Source organism: Pithys albifrons, chromosome 2, assembly GCF_047495875.1.
Source record: "Pithys albifrons albifrons isolate INPA30051 chromosome 2, PitAlb_v1, whole genome shotgun sequence".
NCBI lineage: Eukaryota > Metazoa > Chordata > Aves > Passeriformes > Thamnophilidae > Pithys > Pithys albifrons.
In genome coordinates, this window is record NC_092459.1 from 118,481,060 (window position 1) to 118,496,839 (window position 15,780).

Genomic DNA, 15,780 nt, shown 5'->3' on the forward strand with positions numbered 1-15,780 from the left:
TAGTGAAAATTGAGGGAAAGTATCCATTAGGCATCTCAGCCTATGCCTTGTCATCAGTTATTTTTTCTCCTTCACCTTTAAGTAGCAGACTCACACTTCCATTTGCTGCACTCTTGCTTTTTGTGTACTTAACACTTTTTCTTATTCCTTTTACAACCTGTACTAATCAGGAGCTCATTTTGTGCCTGTGCCTCTTCTGACTTGGCCCTTTCACATCTTCATATTCCCATCTTCCTACTCCTGTTTTTCTTTTAATCCATTTTCTGTGACTTTCTTTTCACTCACATGCTTTTGAAAGCCTTTGGTGCAAGTACAATATATTGATTTTTACTTTCTCAGATTTCTGTTATTTCCAGGGGAGTATCTGCTGCAGAACCCCGTGGGTTTTGTTCTGCAGAACCCTTCCAAAGGCATCATCTGGCTTCTTCTAAAGCTTTTCTGATCCTCAGCCTCACTGAACAGCTATTTTTCCTTGCTCTCCTGCACAGCTGCAGGGGTATTTGGAAAATGCTACTAATGACCCTATTTTATCTTCATGGAAGGCCCAGTGTCATTTGGAATATGCACAGTTTAATCAGAAATGTGAGAGTTTTTTGAAAAACCTCAATAACAAGTTTAATTTTGATCAAAATCACAAGAGGACATATGACTCCCAACCCTCCTGGTGGATTACTGAACAGCTGTGCCTGAGACAAGCAGGAATTACTCCAGTGCTTTCTCTCCAGCCAGCTGGATCCTTACACAGACCCAGAAGCCCAATTTCCTACCAGGGAAAAAGCTTTTGCACAGGTCCAAGAGTAGCTGGCCAGCTCCTGCATGAGCTATTTGTGCACCACCAAAGGTGATCAAGTATGCAATTAAACCAGAAGTATTTCTCTGAAACCACACCGTACTTAGCTACATTTAACATTAAAAACAAATCATCTCTAACTGTGCCACAGTTTAAGCCTGGTGTTTGGGCCAGGATACATCTGATATAACAAATGAAGCTTTGGAAAACTCATTCCATATAACAGAAGGCACAGCAAGAAAGGTTTGGTATCCCAGTTCACCAGTATCTCAGGCTACAGAAGCATTCAGTGAATCACAGAAAGGGAAGGCACAAAATTCAACACCAAATCTAAGAGAGAAATTATATCAAGCAGATACTCAGTGAGGTTATGCTACTCTGCAGTTCTCCTAACAGAGCCACAGCATGTTTCCATGAATTCAATCCACACCAGGCCATCAGGGATCAATGTCACACAGCCTGACCCACACCCCAAAGGCCCAACACAGCTCTGTGTTGCTCTGCTGGCCTAGGCCCATAACACAGGAACCTGAGGGAGCTGCTGGGCTGTACCAGTGTTCATCTTCCTTACCTTAGCACTGCACATACAAATTTTAAAGGAATCCTCCTGCTGCACTTCAGCTCTACTTAAGGGAAACTAAATACTAATGCAGGCAGTCAGAAAACTGCTTGCTTTCACAGTTTTAATTCTCATTTTTGCTTTGTTAAAAAAATCACGTCACCCACTACTTCATTTCACTAAAAACAATGATGCTGTTACTACATTATGTCACACAGTGCTGTGTGGAGATGCAGCTGAGTGGGCTGGGTGTGCATTCCAGGACGGGGAGCAGGACCCGGGGGGAGCAGGACCCGGGGGGAGCAGGACCCGGGGGGAGCAGGACCCGGGGGGAGCAGGACCCGGGGGGAGCAGGACCCGGGGGGAGCAGGACCCGGGGGGAGCAGGACCCGGGGGGAGCAGGACCCGGGGGGAGCAGGACCCGGGGGGAGCAGGACAGCTGCAGTGCTGCTGCTACAGACTGAGGCATCCAGCTCTGCTCCCGTTACTGCAGGCACAGCTCTGTGCTAGGTAACAACCTTCCATTTGTACAAGATGTTCTTGCTGCACCTTGCCCAACACCAGCTTGGCCCAGGAGCACAAAGGAACGCCTGTCTGGTGCCAGGGTGCCCCCATGGCGGCAGGGGTGGCCCCCCAGTAATGCAAGGCTGGCCCCACACAGGGTGCCCCGAGGATGCCACTCACGTGAGCAATCCTGCCCGGTGGAACACGTACAGCTCCCGACCAAGGGTGGAAGTACAGAAAGGGACAGCCCGAACAAAACTCTGGATCAGGCGGAACTCTGGTACATGATGTGGCACCAGGATGACACAGAAGTCTTTGTCCTGAAAGAGATATGCAGGCAATGAGGGCTCTTGGTGATGTGTGCAAGCCTTACACAAAATAACCCTCTGCCTAGAGCAGACAACACTGAATATGGTGCTTGCACTGCACACCCTGACAAGCCCTGCTCTGCCTGGACAGCACAAAGGAACTGACGGGCTCCCAGAAAAGGGTCTTTTAGACCCCATAGTATAGACTCACTGATGCCCTGATATTCCCTAACAGTCCTGTTTTTCTATCTCCCCTTCCTTCCCCCACTCCTTCTTTCTCAGTAGAAGATTTCAACTGGAAGGGACTTATGACCCTCTAGTCCAGCTGCCTAGCAGGAACATCATCTCCTTGCCCGCACCTTTAAGAGCTAAGCTTTTCCCTTAAAAGGCCCTTTTTTTCTACCCTACACTCCTTCTGCAGCACAAACTCAGGACAAGGTACCTCTGCCTGGATCTTTTGCAGCCAAGTGAGCCCAAGGACAAGTGCAGCATGTCCCACAGCCCTGTCCAGCCAGGTGCAGGCACAGCTGGGCTTTGCACTGCAGGCACAGGAGACTGAGCACAGCCACAGCCAGCTGGTCCCACAGCTGGCACTGCAGGTGCCCAATGCACACAGACACACACCGCACTGGCAGTCCATGCAATTGGCCAGCCCTGTGCTGTAAAGGCTGCAGAGGTGCACAGGAATGCAGCAATCTCCATCAAATGCTCTCTGATGGAGGAGTAACCTCTGGAGACAGAACTGCATGCCACAAATAACTATCCATTACTGTTCAAGTGCTCCCTTTCACCAGTGTCTCTCCCACCCTTTTTTACTTCCTACATGCTTTAAGAGAATCTCAGTGCACACAGGGATGCTGGAGGAAGATGCTTCACAGAGCCTGGGACATGCTGAGAGTCCCAAGTAGCACAGACATGGCAGCTGTTCAATATGTTTACTCTGGCTGATAATTCTCTGGCATTTTTTCAGTAGAAAAGCATTTGAATCTCACTCCTTTTTTCCACTTTAAGCAAACTATGCAGTAACTTTTCTTACTACACATGGTGATTCCATCATGACTTTGTTTCAAGGACTGACATTGTTGAACAGATAAATTGCATTGGTTGGAAATGTTTCCTGGGTTCACTCTCTTTGGGAATTTCATTGGTGGTGAGCAGCCTTATTGGGTGTGCTGGGACTTGAGGCCAAGGGTCACCAGGGCCTGTCCCTAATGGACACCACCACACAGTAATTTGCAATGTGACCATTGTGGTGTGGACTGAGAATGTCTCAGAGTGGACTTTGTTACCTCAGAGTGATCACACAGGGCATTAGTGAGAAACAGCTACTGCACTGTGAATTCACTGTTCAGTCTACAGGGAAATACTATGGAGCACCCTAATAGCACTTTATAGACTTTAACTCCATCCAATATATTTTCCCTGATTTTATTTTGTATTTAGGCACAGTCTGGATATATACATGTTTTTAAAGGAGTTTGAAGCAATTTCTTTCTACACTGGCATCTCACAAGTCCCTAGAGAATAAGGCAGTGGAATTATTTACAAGGACAGAGTGACAGGACAAGCCATGGCTTTGATGCCGTGAATGACCCTTCCCCCCAAAAACAGGACTTTGAGCCACGTTAGTGTAGGGTAAGATAAAAAGTAAAGGTCCTTTAATACCACAGGGCCTACAGCCCACAGGAATACAGGATGACATGCATGTGCCTCAGTTCTTGTTTCCATGGCTTTTATAATAAGATCCCTCCAATCATTGCTTTACATATTTCTCAGTCCAGCCCCGGTCCCACCCCTGGACCAACCCCTGGAATTGGGTCTGGGGTCGTCAAGACCCTCTGTCTTCATCAACTCTTCTTCCTCAGGCACACAAAGGTCTCTTGGAGTTCATCCAGTTCTGGCTTTTGGGTCACTCTGACCTATGTTTATGTTTCATTCTGTAGGCCTTCTGATATCCTTCAGCTCTTTACCTTGGAAAGGAGTCTAAACAAGATTAATTAACTAAAGGAATTTGAGCTCCCTGTTCTGGGACAGGGGTAGTGATAGAAAGGCATTAAACTTAACTGTTAGAAATATTAACCCTCTAAAAATCTACAACTACTGTGTTCCTAAAATCTACAAAATGTGAAAATCAGAACAAAAACCCTGTTGGCATCAGCTTCACAATGACAGAGTAGGTTTAGATCAGATATTAAGAAAAAAAAATTCAGCTGTGAGGGTGGGCAGCCCCTGACACAGGTTTGCCAAAGAAGTTGTGGCTGCCCCATCCCTGGACATGTTCAAGGTCAGGTTGGATGGGGATCTTGGAGCCACCTGGGATAGTGGAAGGTGCCCCTGCCCATGGCAGGGGTAGGAACAAAATGGTGTTTAAGGTCCTTTCCAAACTAAGCCATTCTGGAATTCTATGATAAACAAAGGATTTTGGTATGCACTCCATAAAGTCCAGAAGTGGCCAAGGAGAGCAGCAGCTCAGCCCAGGGTAACCAGGCAGAGCCCACTCCTGTAGGGCACTGAATCCCCTGGGCAGCAGAACCAAACCCCGTGGCTGTCCCACCACACACACACCAACCCCAGAACTTCCAAGATACTCACTGGGAAAACCTCAAAAGCATAGTGCAAAAATTCCAGGGACCTGCAAACAAGAGTAGACAGTGGTAAATGATGTACATATCAGTCAGATCCTATACATGGTGATATTTACATCCCTGTAAGTGCAGGAACATTCATTCAGAGCTAATCAGACAGTCCTGATAGACCATCAATAATCAATTGCTGACTCCTAGTACTTAAAGCACCACTGTTAACAAGAATAACCAGGGTTGGCATAATACCAAAACACAAGGCTCTTCACTGAAAGGTGAAAAAAACCCAATACTGGCTCCCATCCTGTTGCCTCCAGCCTTTTCAGAAGCCATTCCTGGACTGTCACAGCAGCATTAGCATGCAGCAAACATTAACTGAGGTTACAAACAGGAGTTGCTCTCTTAAACAAGAGCCAGTAGCAAGAGCTCTGTGCCTTTCTGCTCAGGAAAATCTGCCCAATGTGCTTTAACAGACACACAGGAACATCAATACTTTGAATTGGTTTTGAACACTTCTTTCCACTTCTCACCTACTGACTTAGAGCAATCCCACTCTTCTCCATGGTGACAGCAAACTGGGACACTTCAGTTTAAAGCTACATGAGAAACCCAGCAAATCCTTCTTGTTTCTCCCATGTACAAGGATATCAAAGAGGGTATCTAAAACCCAACAAAGTTATGCTGAAGCTTCATAAAATACTTTTCCATCATACAAAATCTATCTCTTCAAGAAGTTCAGTATAGATGTTACCTACAAATACTGATAAACCTCCTTCCCCAAGACCTGTAATTAAGTTCCCTTTAATTACCTGAATAATATAACTGAAAAGACAAATGATTTCTAATTACAATATCTATGTTTGAATGAAAATGTAAAACAAAGCTGTAAGCACAGATCAAGACTGGGGTTTTATATATTCACCTGTATAATACAGCATTAAAACTACTTAATAGAATAACTAAACAGGGGAAAGGGAAATGCCATTGCAATGTAGTTCTCTCTCTAGCACCAAGTACCTTCTTGGCAGCAAGGACCACAAGAAGGGAGGTGAAGACTTTTCAGGGGGCTTGGAAAGGTATCAAATATCTCCAGATAAAGCAGCACTTCAGCTCCCTCACGTTTCACTCTCTATGCAATAACAAGCCACACAACAGCACTGGATTGAGATGGAAACCATTTAGCAGCTCTGCTGGGTAACACAACTCCCCAGGAGCAAAGTTCCCTCAGGGCTAAGACACAAACACACCTACACTTGGACCAAACTGCTGTTTCTGGGCCCAGGCTGTGTAGGGCCAGACTCTGGGCCGCACTCAGGGCTGCACTTCAGGATTACCTCCTGCCCTCCTTCACACATATTTGCTTTGCTAATGTTTCTTGTACAAACAGGTGGATCACGCAAAGGCCAGCAGGGAAGCATAGAAGCAAAATGTTTGAGGACAGATCTACAGATTCCACAGCTGTGAGAAGAGGATCTTGCATGACTTAATCTTAGGAGAAGTCCTCGGACAGGAATGCTATCTTCTCCAGATACCCATCTTGGAATCCACACTGTTCCAGAGATGTCTCCAGGGAAAAGGGACTGGATCGCAGCTCAGAGTGATAAATGCAGTGAAAAACATCTTGAACAGACACAAGGGTAGATACAAAGTACAGTGTCAGAAGGGGGCAAAAAAGGGACAGATTCTTATCCCGAGCAGGATGCTATGAGCAGAGAACTTGAGAAGCCTACAGAGATTATTTCCTGACATTTGTCTCAATCACAGTGTTGAACTGCTGTTTCAGTATAATGGAGTCATTATGGAGCAAATCCCTCACCTCAGTATTATTTTAGAATAAAGCTATTTTATTCTTCAATAATTATCTTGCTTGAATTTAATCTAACACTAGATTGTCCTCAAGTTCACTGTTCTGGAACAGCCTTTCTGCAGTGCAGTTTTCTGTTGCATGTTCGTTGATCAGTGTTTAAGCACAGCACAGACTTCCAGCCCTGCATTTCTCTCTAATTAAGCCAATTCCTAACAAACTCAAGCTGTATTACTGGGTATATCACTTGGGAAATACGTACCAAGAAGGCTGGGTGTTTGCTTAGGTAACTTGGGATGTTTGCATTTGCAGCAGACTCAGCGTTCCTCCTCCTTGGGTAGGCCCCCTCCTTAGCCAAGAAACAGCTCAATAAATAGAATTAATTTTCAAGGAATTCTGATTTTTCTTCTTAAGTTTAGTCCTTCCTTTAAACCAGAGAAATTCAGGAGGTGTCAGTCACCAATGACTGTACTCCAAGCAGAAAGATGTTTTTTCAAACAGCACTACAGATGTTCAACTCATCATGTGCAAAATCCTGACACTCCTCATACCTGGTGTCTGCATACACATGGATTTCAAGGCATGAAAGATCCTGGCTGTGCTCAGCTGTTTTGTTTCCTTTTTAAAAGTATTTGTTTTATCTGCCTTTCTATGATCACTAAAAAGAGCAGGGCTCACTTACAATCGGAAGGGAGCAAAGTTCCTGAAGAAGCTTCTGCTGATGTGCTTGAATGTAAGTTTGCTCTTCAAGGGTACAGAGAAATTTGGGAAAAAAGTGCCTAAATCCCATTTACAGCCCTGCTCTAACCCACCAGGATCAACAAGTCCAAGGTCAGCATCAATTATCTTAAAAGAAAAACCCTTTGTCTGTCCCCCACTGTAGTGGATCCTCGAAAATAGAATCAATTTCTCTCAGTAATGGGAGACTGAGTGTTTAGAATGGGAACACTGACCTGCAGAGCTAAAACCAGCTTTATTGCCCCATCCAGGGAGACACCAGTGCTGTGACATTTGGCTCCTCTCACAGCTGGCCAGCTTCGGAATGAGTGTTTCTTCAGAGAAAAAAGGAGCCTTCTTCCACAATGTGAACTGACATTTCTTTCCAACAAAAAATTAATCCTTCCCTTTTTGTCCCCACAGGCCTGTCAGAGATGGGAAGTTGCAGCTGGAAGTTGAAAAGTTATTACCGAAGGTAAAAGTAACGGAGAAAAAAAGAGGTCAGAAAAAATCCCACCTAACTGCAGCAGGTGCTGTCACTTTCTGATTTGTTCTAAAATGTAACCTGGAAAAGGTTATCAGTGGGAAGAGAGTGGCTGTTCTTCCTTACCTGGTTTCATACTCCTCATCAATACATAACAGACGGATACAGAAAGCACTGGAAGCTCCTCTGTACACTGGATGGAAGTCTCCTTCCTCTTCAGTCTCAAAGGGACACGTCTCTGAGGCTTTCCAATCTATGGTGCTGGCATCATCCAGTGGCAGCTCAGCCTAGGACACAGTCACAGCCCTGTCCTTCTGCAGCAGGAGCTCACAGGCCATCACTCACAATCCCTTAGAGTATTTCCATTACTGAAGGACCCCCCGCCACTGTCTCTCCTCTCAGGGATCCTCCATGCCCACCCCTGACAGCTCATGAGGAGCTGGGTGGGGAAGTTCACCCACCCAGTAACTCCGAGCAGCTCCTGCCCCAGCCCCACAGCGGGCACAGGTGTGGGCCCAGGCCGGGGACAGGAGATGAGCAGCACTGCTTGTCCTCCTCTCTGCCAGTCCTGCCCCATGGCAGCCCTGGCAGGGAGCAGCACTGCTGGCACAGCAGCGTTACCTGCACAGCTGCATCTCCACCAGGAGCATCTTCCAAGGCTCCAGATGAAACAGGCTCTGGTGTTTGACTTGTTTCGTTGCTCTCATCTGAGTAAAGAAAAAAGACTAAGTGCGTAAGGCTTAATAATGTGAGTTTAACTCTCAGAACCACAGCAATAGATGGAATAGACCAGGCTGCCTCTATCAAGAGATATATTTTTAATAACCAGAGTTAAAACAGACACTCCTATAGTTATCTGGTCAAAATCTTCACTAGACCATTCAATTTCAAAACAAAAAAATCCGCAGAATTAGTTGTAAAATAAGACCTGAACAAGACAGATTGGAATCAATTCCTAGGTTGTGTATTATATGCCAGATTTTTACATCATCTGAACTGAAAAAATACAAGTCAGTGTATTAATTGGTATCTTAAACCCTGTGCCTGTCACTAACTTGTTTTCTGGTAATCCCAAGGAAAAGCAAAGGCTCTTCATTCTCAGATTAGTTCTCCTAAAAGAACTGAAATTCAGACTGAAACCTGGCCAAGTCAGAACTCTTACTGGTGCAAACAAGGACCAGATATAGAGACTTAAATTGGATTCTCAATTGTTAAACACTATCAACCCTTTAAATCCTGTTTTACTTCTTGTAGAAGGTTGTTGCTTTTTGTCTATTTCCTTTTTTTCCCCTCTAAGAACTTCTCTGCCACTCTCCTTGGATGCCAAGGGAACTGCTCCAAAGCCCTTGGTCAGCCACTGCAATATCGTGTATAGATGTGATTTTTTGGCCAAAAATAGACACTTGTTTAGACACGTGAGGAACTCCCACAGCAGCAGTGCCTGCAGGCTTTGTAAGCATTGAGACATCAGGAATAAAAGCGATCCACAAAGAGCAACTTGACAACCAAAGCCACAGGAACCAGGTTTCAATCTGCTGGCAGATCTCCCCACTGCCCTCAGTAACACTGCAGTAACATTTAGGTCCAGGTCAGTCCAACCCGAGTCACAAAGGGTTTGGGGGCAGACAGGCAGCCCAGCTGGTCAGACGCAGTGACTTGTGGTTGTGGTGAATCGGTATTTGAACACTGACTGCTGTGACACACACACAGAGCTACAGACACACACACAGCATCCACACAGCCTTTCTGGGCAAGTGCTTAAGCCAAACAAAACAAACACATGTCTGAGGGATATTATTTACATATCACTGTATTATTTATATATCACTGGATTTTGCTGTTCAATCCCCTGGCCAAGGCCAAATCCAGAGTGAATAGTTAAAATATTAAGAAAGCTCAATAAAAGTATCTTGCTTGCTGGACAGCAGGAATTGCCACTCCAGCAGATGTTACACACTCCAGAGAAAGCAGTTCCCAAGTCCATATGGTGAAGGATTAGTCCTCTCAAGTCAACAGGAGGGGAGCATGTTCAGAACAAGAAATCATCTGACAATACACCATAAAGGCATCACTTAATGTTATGGACCAAAATTATTTTAATGATCAACTTGGAAAAGAAACACTGAAATAGTAGGGAACCCCACATATTGCTCAAAATACCCACCAAAATTATCAAAGCCAAGTGGCAGCTGTTGCCTTTTGAGCCCCTGAACCTCCTTTTCAGCAGCTCTGCCATTCCTGAAGTTGCCACCTCACTTGTTCTACTGATGCATTCACAGTTTGATTTTATATTTAAAAATAAAGTCTGCTAACAAGTTTTAACTAACAAACTCCTGAGGTGTAGGTATCACTGCAGTAAAAAAACACATCAGGCAAGGACATCCCTGCATTTGAAAAATCCAGTAACACAAGGAGGACAGTTCCTCAATTCCAAGAAGAATAAAAAACAAAAATCAAAAAGCTTCAGAAAACAGAATCCTTCCCTCCTGTCTCTGAGCTTGGCCTTGGGACACCCATCCAAGCTACATTCACAGACAGAAGCACTTCTTCACACAGTAATAGGTGCCCTTTTTTTTTTAGTACCTCAAAGGTGTAAAGTAATAGCCAAAAGCATTAAAAGCAGTAAATCTGTTATCTGAAACTGTGTTTTGCTGCCAATACATGGAGTGCAGATGCACCTTGCAGGGCAAGGGGAAGCACAGGGGCAGAACTGTGGGTTCTCCAGGGTACCACAGATGTGAGTCTTCACAGAAATTATCAAATGTCATCTTGATTAACCAGCTCCATTTCTCATTACAAACAGCCTTGCAGGTGTCAGAAGTTAATTAATACAAGTCTCTCGTTGTCATGTAAATATTGATATGTTGTTTCTGACTTCACACTGAAATGCAAATCCTTCCCCATTCACTCCTGTCAGTCGGGGCTGCCTCACTGTTTGCAGACAGGAGGGACTGGGAGAACAGCAACACCGTCACACCACACCAAGCAAGGACCACAGACAAAGGGAAAATTAAAATAATTCTCTGATTGCTGGGTTGTTAGCTGAGGTACAGGCAGCAGGATCAAGAAGCCAGTTCACCATGAGGCCTGATGAAAAGCCCTTGAATCATTCCCACTGCATCATGTTTTCTAGCAACTAATTCATGACACCATATAGAGTAACAACCAAATTACTGTAATTACCCTGAAACCTAAGTGGCATATCAGTACAGACTGTTGTACACTCTTTCATTAGTATTCAGTATTACATTTTGAAAGGAAAAATAATATCAACCTGTGGTCTCTACTTAAAAGCTAAAGAGCTTGAAAAAACCATCCTTTTACAATGTGGGAACATCAAATGACTGTACAAAGGAATGCAGCTGCATTTTAAATTCCAGCCTTTGGGCTCCACAAAGCCAAGTGCAGACCCTCTGTCAGGTCAGGTCAGTGACCCCGCAGTGCCCTCCCAGCAGGGGACAAGGTGGCAGCAGGTTCTCAGTGCAGGGCCCTGCACAAACAGCCTCCTGTAATCGGGCAGGGTTTGCAATACCAGTGAACACAAACTGCATGGAACTGACACCAGGAATGTCAAGGATACAAACTGCCCTTCATGCTGGAAACTCTTCAAAGGGATCACTGGAACACAATTCTTCTGTGGGCTCTACACTTACAGAAAAAAACAACCCTCTCCAAACAAGGTAATACTCTTTCCAAATTCCATATATAATAAAATTAAGAAGTTAGAGGAGGGCACGGTGGTTATTAGTTGGTTGGTAAGTTTTGTTTTACAGTAAATTTCTTTATTAAAATAGTGGGCCTTTTCCTTTCTGAATTAAAAAAAGAAACATTGCCACTTTTAAAAAAAGTGTTCAAAACTGAATATTGAAATTGATTTTAAGTCACAGTTCATGTAAAAAGGAAATCCTAATCATTCAGAAGGAAAGGGCTTTCATTCAATCTGCTTGAAAAATACAGACAATTTATAGCCATAAATCAAATATGCAACAAGCAGCAGAACCAAAAGCTGCTTGTCAAATAGCCATCCTATAAGCCTGTATCCTCAATAAACCCTAATAGATTTCTGTAACTTGTGACAAGCTACAGCCTTATTGAACTGGTATCAGAAATGTGAGTAATAACAGTACATATTGGATTTGTTTCCTCTTTCTTTTCAGTTTCTCTGAAGTTCAACTATCACAGCCTTTAGTTTTCTCTCTCCTTTTTGGCCAGTCTAAACAACCACTTACAGTGTTTCAGGACAACCAACACAGCATTATAATTATTTGTTTACACTCTAAAATGGGCAAAGCTACAACAGTAATTTTATTTACTATTCTGTGATAACAGAAAGTTGTGAGCAGTACACAACAAATTTTACTATTAAATTTTCACAAGAACCTGAGCACAACAACTGCTCATGCTGAGTTTTCACAGACAGAACAACTCACAGATTTCCTGACCAATGTGAAACTGTGTAACAGCTGCACTGTTAAAACCTGTAGCACCACACTCAGAGCACAGAATTGCTGCAGAACAAACCTGCAGGCCCTGGAGAAGGAGAGCAGCCACCACAGGCTGGGTGAGCCTGGGATGGAGCCCTGGAGGTCACTCGAGCAAGGACACCCCGAGCAGAGGGCCCAGGATGGGGCTCCAGCTCAGGAGGGATCTCTGTTCCTCCCCAGCCTCATTTCTGTTCTATCTGTGCCTGTCATCAGAGCTGATTCTCCTCAAGCTGCAGGAGCAAAGGATGGGACAGGAGACAGGCAGCTCCTCCCTCTCCTGTGTGCAGGGGAGGCCAAGTCCACAGAAGCAGCCACAAGAGCTTTCCCACTCTCTTTCCTGTCCCTGCCTGCCAGCTCTGAGATGCAGCTGGTGACAGCCCTGCAGCTCCCTGGCTGCCTTTGTGGCCTCTGCTCTGGGCTCAGACAGGCAGAGATGCCACAGCCCAATGGTGGGGGGGTTTATTCCATTACTGATAATTAGTGCATAGCAAAATGTTGTCCTTCTGCACAAAAAGCCCTTTGACACTGAAAAATAAAGACAACACTGTAAATTATTTATATGACACTTCTGTTGTACAAACAGGTGACATGTTCCTGGTTTTATCACTTCCAGTAAGGTGGCCTGCAGATGTGTTGCTGTGTCATACCCAGTGTGAGACTGGAACAGAGACTGTCCCTGATCTCCCAAAACCTTGTTACCCAGGAAACTGCAAACAATAAGCCAGGACAGCAGAAGCTGAACCACAAGGAAATCAAACAACGTGAGTCAAGAGGACAACAGAACAGGCACAGCTCACTGCCTGCTCAGCTACTGACAGACATCACCTCACCATCAGATTTCAAAATCAGACCTTCATTTAACAGCACAACTGTAACTGATAGAAAATACACCCCGTGCTTTGGCTCTGTGAACCTTGAAGCCTGTTTATCCCACAGCTGGTATAGGCCAGCTCCACACAGACAACAGTTGCTTCTGAGTCAGAGATCAGAGTTACCAAAATCCCCTCCTGAATTAGAACACACCAAGCAACCTGCTCCAGAACAGGTATGTTAATTTGTGTTTTCTTGCTGGTAAACCTACATCCTTTTCAAACCTTCTGCACAATCTGCTGAGAAGCCAGACACAAACACACCTGGAATCTACCCAGCACTTTGGAACACAGATACCTTCTCCAACACTCGGCTTCTGTGGCACTTGCAGAACATCTTCAGGATGTGGCTTACAGAGTCCATGGAAAGGTCCTAAGTCAAAACACTCTTGAAACAAGGAAACATTCACTTGAGAACATAAGCTCATGAATCCTACTGCAGTGCCATCAACCTGAAAATATAAAAGCCATGTCACAAATGAGCACATGATTTCACGTCAGGACCAAAAAAAACTTGAACAAAAAGCTTCTGGAACAAAAGTCAGTGTTCCAATTCTGACTGTGCATAATGGAAGGGCATAAAGGAATTATTTCAGCAAAAGCTAAAGAAGCTTTTTTACTTTTTCCTTGTAATATGTGTATTAGGACCCCTAACTCTTTTGTTAGCTATGACTTGCAGGAGCATTAGGTTTATATATATGGACCAAATAAAGACCTATTTTTTCAGTAAAACACTTGTTACAGTAAATAAAAAACCTCCCAAAAGGCACCATTTGGCTTTAAGTTACAGGCAGCTGAAGTAAAACCTGAATTCAGCTGCCTGTAATGGGTGACTCTTCTGGACACTGCTTTGTAACTAAAACTGTGCTCAAACTGAAAAGTGTGTTTTGTTTTCCTGTAAGATTATTCACTCCAGAAAGCAATTCTATATTATATAAACAGTACCTAATGCAGTATGTGACACATTATTTGCAGTAATTACAAGTGCTAAGTATTTTTGAGTTCTGAAAAACTTTAAAAGCTAATCTTAAAAACAAAATGCTCTGGCAACTGTGAAAACAACACAACCCCTGCAGTGGTGAAACCCGTGGTATTCTGGGTCTGACTGCTGCTGGGGGTCCCAGAAAGCTGCAGCCTCAAACAGGACACTCAGACCAGGGAGGACTGGCCTGATGGAAGGTGTCTGGGTTTGAGTCTTACATTTTAGTACTGTACACAACTATCTGGTGAAACACACGTTAGCAACATACAATTTCTTTCCACCTAAATGCACACAATGAAAGCCTTTACAAACCTAATGAAATCTCAGAGGCTGCATTTGTACAGCTGTTTTATCAGGCCATCAGCACTCCCATAAAGACCTAAAAAAGTATGAGTTTAGTCCTTGTGCCCTGCACCAACAAGTGCCTGTTTGCTGGGGTGCCGCAGTTGCCCGGCTGCGATGGCACTGCAGGCCCCAGCTCAGCAGAGCCTGCTTAACCAATCCATCCACCATATGTGCCACAAGGGCCTGCCAGCTCCACCCTGCACAGGGAAAACGGCCATCCACTGTGGTGTGAGTGCAGGGAGGCGCCTTCCCAACCCGCGGCAGCAGCTCGGACAAACTCTGAGGGCTGAAACACCTTTTGCTGCTCCCACAGTGAGCTCTAACGTGCAACTGAAATGTATCATTTACAGCAATAGCCCTCTGCACTGTGCCATTACACTAACGGGATACTGTTTCCCATTTGGCTCCCAATGGCAGTGATTACATGTTGCAGTTTTATGAAGTCATTTGCCACAGAAAACAGACTCCAGGAATTAAGGAGGTTATGTTGCCTATCAGCTTCCATTACCATGCACAATTACTAACACAGGAAAATCTTAACGGGAATTTTCAGCAGGGTAATTATTACCACCTCTGTCTCACTGAAATTAATTCCTGCATTTCTGTCTTCAATTCAGCAAAAGTCTGACTGTCTGAGCCAGTAGATAGAAAATAATGTACAGCATTTTAAATTGTGAAAGGCCTACTGGCTACTCCTTTCACTGGCAGTAGCAGCTTCTGCTGGGAACGAAAACAGGTCACTATAACACAACTGTCTGAAACAGCAACATGGTTGATGGTCTGTACCAACTGCTTTAAAAGAATTCACAAAAGAACTTGGGATTGCTACTTTATTTCATTCCCACAGACAGACACAAACCACCTTGTGAAAGGCACTTGCTGGTGCAGATCATGAGCTCCACCTCCCACAAGTGACCTGCTGATTTCACTCCCTGAGCTGGAGTGAACTGTCACAGGTGACATCACCAACAACACCATCAGAGCAAACCAGAGCTCATGGCAGACTGACCTCACAAACAGCCGCTGGATTGTCTTCACCTTGACATTCCATGAGATGAACAAGTTGATATTCTCCATGGGTTTCCTTCAGAGTCTCACTTTGACGTGTCCAGATGGGCATGAGATCATCATAATCTTCCAACCTACAAGAAAGAGATTAGGTAATCTCCTAAAGCTTTGCCATTAGGGGCTTCTGATACTTCTGTTCTACTCCATTACCATATGGAAAAATATTACAAATACCTGTTCCAAAGCCTGCACCCACAAATAATTTCACCTAGGACACATCCCCAAAGCACACCAAAGTGGGAGTCTCAGCACCAGGGGAGAGACAGAACCACTCCCAAAAGGCA

The 15,780-nt window shown here is 44.5% G+C and overlaps 1 protein-coding gene across 2 annotated transcripts in view; it reads right to left on the bottom strand.

Moving 5' to 3' along the window:
* CFAP61 (cilia and flagella associated protein 61) overlaps positions 1-15,780 on the bottom strand; it is a 93,612-nt gene that overhangs the window by 65,505 nt on the left and 12,327 nt on the right. For both annotated transcript variants that reach the window (XM_071547584.1, XM_071547583.1), the window contains exons 7-12: positions 15,438-15,570; positions 13,400-13,553; positions 8,370-8,455; positions 7,875-8,035; positions 4,754-4,793; positions 2,034-2,173 (exon numbers count right to left, since the gene is read on the bottom strand). In XM_071547584.1, coding sequence (XP_071403685.1) covers positions 2,034-2,173; positions 4,754-4,793; positions 7,875-8,035; positions 8,370-8,455; positions 13,400-13,553; positions 15,438-15,570 — 714 coding nt within the window. The remainder of the gene's footprint in view (positions 1-2,033; positions 2,174-4,753; positions 4,794-7,874; positions 8,036-8,369; positions 8,456-13,399; positions 13,554-15,437; positions 15,571-15,780) is intronic.